The 3,797-nt window shown below is 57.0% G+C and overlaps 1 protein-coding gene across 1 annotated transcript in view; it reads right to left on the bottom strand.

Moving 5' to 3' along the window:
* VOLCADRAFT_100258 (uncharacterized protein) overlaps positions 1-3,496 on the bottom strand; it is a gene marked incomplete at both ends in the record, with an annotated part of 4,294 nt that extends 798 nt beyond the window's left edge. Inside the window, 3 exons of the mRNA XM_002958876.1 lie at positions 908-1,023; positions 3,080-3,172; positions 3,448-3,496. Coding sequence (XP_002958922.1) covers positions 908-1,023; positions 3,080-3,172; positions 3,448-3,496 — 258 coding nt within the window. The remainder of the gene's footprint in view (positions 1-907; positions 1,024-3,079; positions 3,173-3,447) is intronic.
* Positions 3,497-3,797: the final 301 nt, after the last annotated feature.

The following is a 3,797-nucleotide window of genomic DNA, read 5'->3' as shown; positions in this document are numbered from 1 at the left end:
TGGGGGGGCTTGAGGTGGGGGGCTTCGTACCGGACGAGGTGGAGGCGGGGGTGGTGGTGGCGGATTTGGCAGAGGGCTAGGCGGCGGTGGTGACAAGGCCGGTGGCGGCGGGGGCGGCGGTGACAAGGCTGGCGGCGGTGGTGACAGGGCTGGCGGCGGTGGTGATAGGGCTGGCGGCGGCGGTGACAGGGCTGGCGGCGGTGGTGACAGGGCTGGCGGCGGTGGTGACAGGGCTGGCGGCGGCGGTGACAAGGCTGGCGGCGGTGGTGGCAAGCTCGGCGGCGGCGGCGACAGTGCTGGCGGCGGTGGTGGCAGGCTTGGCGGCGGCGGTGACAAGGGTCGGCGGCGGTGGTGGCAGGGCTGGCGGTGGCGGTGACAAGGCTGGCGGCGGCGGTGGCAAGCCTGGCGGCGGCGGTGATAGGGTTGGCGGCGGCGGTGGCAGGCTCGGCGGCGGCGGCGGCAAGCTCGGCGGCGGCGGTGATAGGGCTGGCGGCGGTGGTGGCAAGCTCGGCGGCGGCGGCGACAGAGCTGGCGGCGGTGGTGGCAGGCTTGGCGGCGGCGGTGACAAGGCTGGCGGCGGTGGTGGCAGGCTCGGCGGCGGCGGCGACAGTGCTGGCGGCGGTGGTGGCAGGCTTGGCGGCGGCGGTGACAAGGCTGGCGGCGGTGGTGGTAGACTCGGCGGCGGCGGTGACAAGGCTGGCGGCGGTGGTGGCAAGCCCGGCGGCGGCGGTGATAGGGTTGGCGGCGGTGGTGGCAGGCTCGGCGGCGGCGGCGACAGTGCTGGCGGCGGTGGTGGCAGGCTTGGCGGCGGCGGTGACAATGCTGGCGGCGGTGGTGGATTCAAAGGGGGGGGCTGTTGGGGCGGCGGCGGGTTTTGCCCTGCGCAATGCTCAGTGTTCGTCATCACCACCACCACCACCGCCACCACCAGCAATGACAGCGACCGCGGATGCCGCATGCTGGAGTCGCTAAAACGGGGCGGGGGCGACCGGGGCGGTCCGCGACGGCGATTCTGGTTGGAACCTGCAAGCAAGGAAAGCGGCGCGTGATGGGGGGAGGGTCACCACTGGTGCGATGCCTGAGATAACCCAAAGCAAGTAAGGACAGGTGATGCGGTACCGGGAGCTAATCCATCAACAGAACTCCATCACGGAACTTCCATTGCTCGGCCGTAAATCGTCATCAGCAGTAATCATTCATCATCGCATGCTGCTGCCGAAGGATGGCCAGGAATGACTGACAGTCGTAGGTGACGCCAGCATTCTAGGGACGGTGGTGTTTGCAGAGCGTTTGCGCCATTCGGTGTTAATGCCGATTTGGAGGAACAGAAAGAGGACCAGTCTACTACTACTGGGGCACAGGCCGTATACGTCACTTGATGTGTGTGATGTGTTAAGTGTCATCAATGTGTGGCCGTCATCATGATGGCAGTGGGGAGCTACCTGGCCTGACGATTCAGCAGTAGTGATTCAGAGGCAGATACGTACGGTCGTGTCATAAGGCCCTATTTATGTTACTCGCGGGCCACCACGCGGGGCGCAGGAACGAACGAATTTTGTTGGCAGTGTTAACAGGTGGGATAGTCCCGGAGCCACATGCACAGGGGTGCACAGGGGTGGTTGATGTGGTGCCATGAATGCGGTAGAATGGTAGGTAGATGGTCACAGTTTCTACCGCGGTAATTCCTCCGAGGCCTCGGCGTTTTACAGAGCCCGATATGCACTACGGAACTGCGGTACATTTGCCCTGCACAGAGAAGCTTAATCAGGAAAGCGGTGCAGCGTAAGATTTACAAACCGCACCGTACCGCACTCGCTAACTGTACGGTTTGTCTTCCGTTGGTAACGGTTCGTCACGAAGTCGGATCGTGACGGGACGATCATTATACCAGTTCATGAAACTCCAGGGGTGGGGATAGCGGTAGCTGGGCCCCGGTGTGAGGTGCTATTTCACCGCCGTCGTAACTTTTTTCTTATCACACGTTGCGCCGTGTTGCATTGGCTGCTGTGAATGATGAGCATTATTATCGACATCGTTAATCGGGCTATCGATAACATAATTTGATGTTAACATGTACGGAACATTGACTGAAATGGCCGTAGGAGATAACTGCCGCAGTCTTTGCATGCGTTGCATTTGCGCAGCTAACTGATGCGGCAATCGCATTCTACTAAGGGGCTATTATCCTGAATTGTTAAATGGAATTAACTGTAGGTTTCGCGAACTTACCACCTGAGGCCTTACAGGTGTGTGGTGTGTGGTGGTTACAGTGGGCTCCAGGCTCACGAAGAGTAGAGTCATCGGGCCAGCTGGCCGTGCACTGCACTAGAGACTAATATTCAAATTAGACAATCACCCAGATGAGACAACTAAAGGCAAATCGACAGTCAAACCGCGAGGAAAGGAACCGCTGCGGAACCCCAATTATTATTGAAATAGGCCTGAGCCTGAAAAGTCCTCCAATTAAGGTTGTGGATTCACAGTGCACCGAAACAAACGGAGTAAGGCAACGCAATCATTGCGATATGCTTATACCTAGTGATCTGTTAGCTGAAGTGTGAACCCTCGAGTGCCCGACTTTTAACCTCACAGTCATCTTAAAGTTCCAGGCTAACTGGCTATTGGAAGCCGGCCCATAAATGCATGTGGGCGGGCGGCGCCTCCTATGCCCTGGTAGTTTGGCCAATTTGCCAGTTGCTTAAACTGGACATGTTAGTTCATGTATGAAGTTTTTTGCGATACATACTAACGAATCAAAACTGAATTTAATCCTTATAATAAATACTAATACTAATACTATGTGGACTTTGCGCCAGCAGCGCTCGGTATCTTCGTTTGCAACGCGTCCGGCGGCATAGCCGTCCTCGATCGCGCAATGTGTTCGGCATAGCATGCAGCACTGGTGCTCTGTGGGCAAATCAGCACACTTTGCCATCTGTTTCCTTGCTTGCGAGATGTTGCGCTTGAATACTCTTTGCTATAATACATTGATTCACGGCCCCACGCGAGCACCATCGATCACACGCCGACACACAGCCATACGGCAGGAATACGCCGAGGTAAGCAAACACGAGCGAACCTGCTGCTGCTTGTTTCACGGCCTCCTCTTGCTTGCGAACTCGGGATGCGTATGTCGACGCACCGAGGTTCCGTTCCAAAATAAACCAGCGTCCTGCGTTTGTCGGCAAGCGTCGGCCAGCGTGTGCGTGTGTAGCTTGAAATTTATGTACACGTATAAACAAGTGGTTTCCTGCTAGCTGCTAAACATGCTGAGCAGCTGTGCGCTTGCGTACGCGCGAGGGCGATCAGAGGGCCAGAGAGGAGCATTAGCAGAGGAGAGTATAAATTGCGATAGGTTGGACATCAAAGTAGAGAGAGGCAACGTACTTTGCTTTTACCGACAGGTAGGAGCAGCTAACATTTCCGAAACAGCGGTTAAGAACGTACGTGTGCGTGCATGCGTAACCTCTGGAGAGGTGCTGAGAAGCGAGCCCATATACCACCACACATCACATTACCTTCTGCACGGTGTTCTGATGCGTCCGATGATAACGAGAGCGTAATCAAGATGCACTGTCGAAAAGATGTAAAAGCCACAACTCCTCGGTAGTGCGAGGGCTTCAGGTGTGATGACCGCTGAGTATGTATATATAAATAATAACGGAGCACGAACGATTACCTCGCGCTGATGGAGCTAAAACATCTGCGGCTGATCAGTAGGCCAGTGCGTGCCCTTTTATAAGGGTATGCAGGGCAATACAAGGCCCCAAATGCCGCGAATGCAGTGCAGCCGAGTA

This window comes from Volvox carteri (genome assembly GCF_000143455.1).
Source record: "Volvox carteri f. nagariensis unplaced genomic scaffold VOLCAscaffold_110, whole genome shotgun sequence".
In the NCBI taxonomy this organism is placed as follows: Eukaryota; Viridiplantae; Chlorophyta; class Chlorophyceae; order Chlamydomonadales; family Volvocaceae; genus Volvox; species Volvox carteri.
Note: the sequence above shows the minus strand (reverse complement) of the source record. Positions and strands in the feature narration are given on the sequence as shown.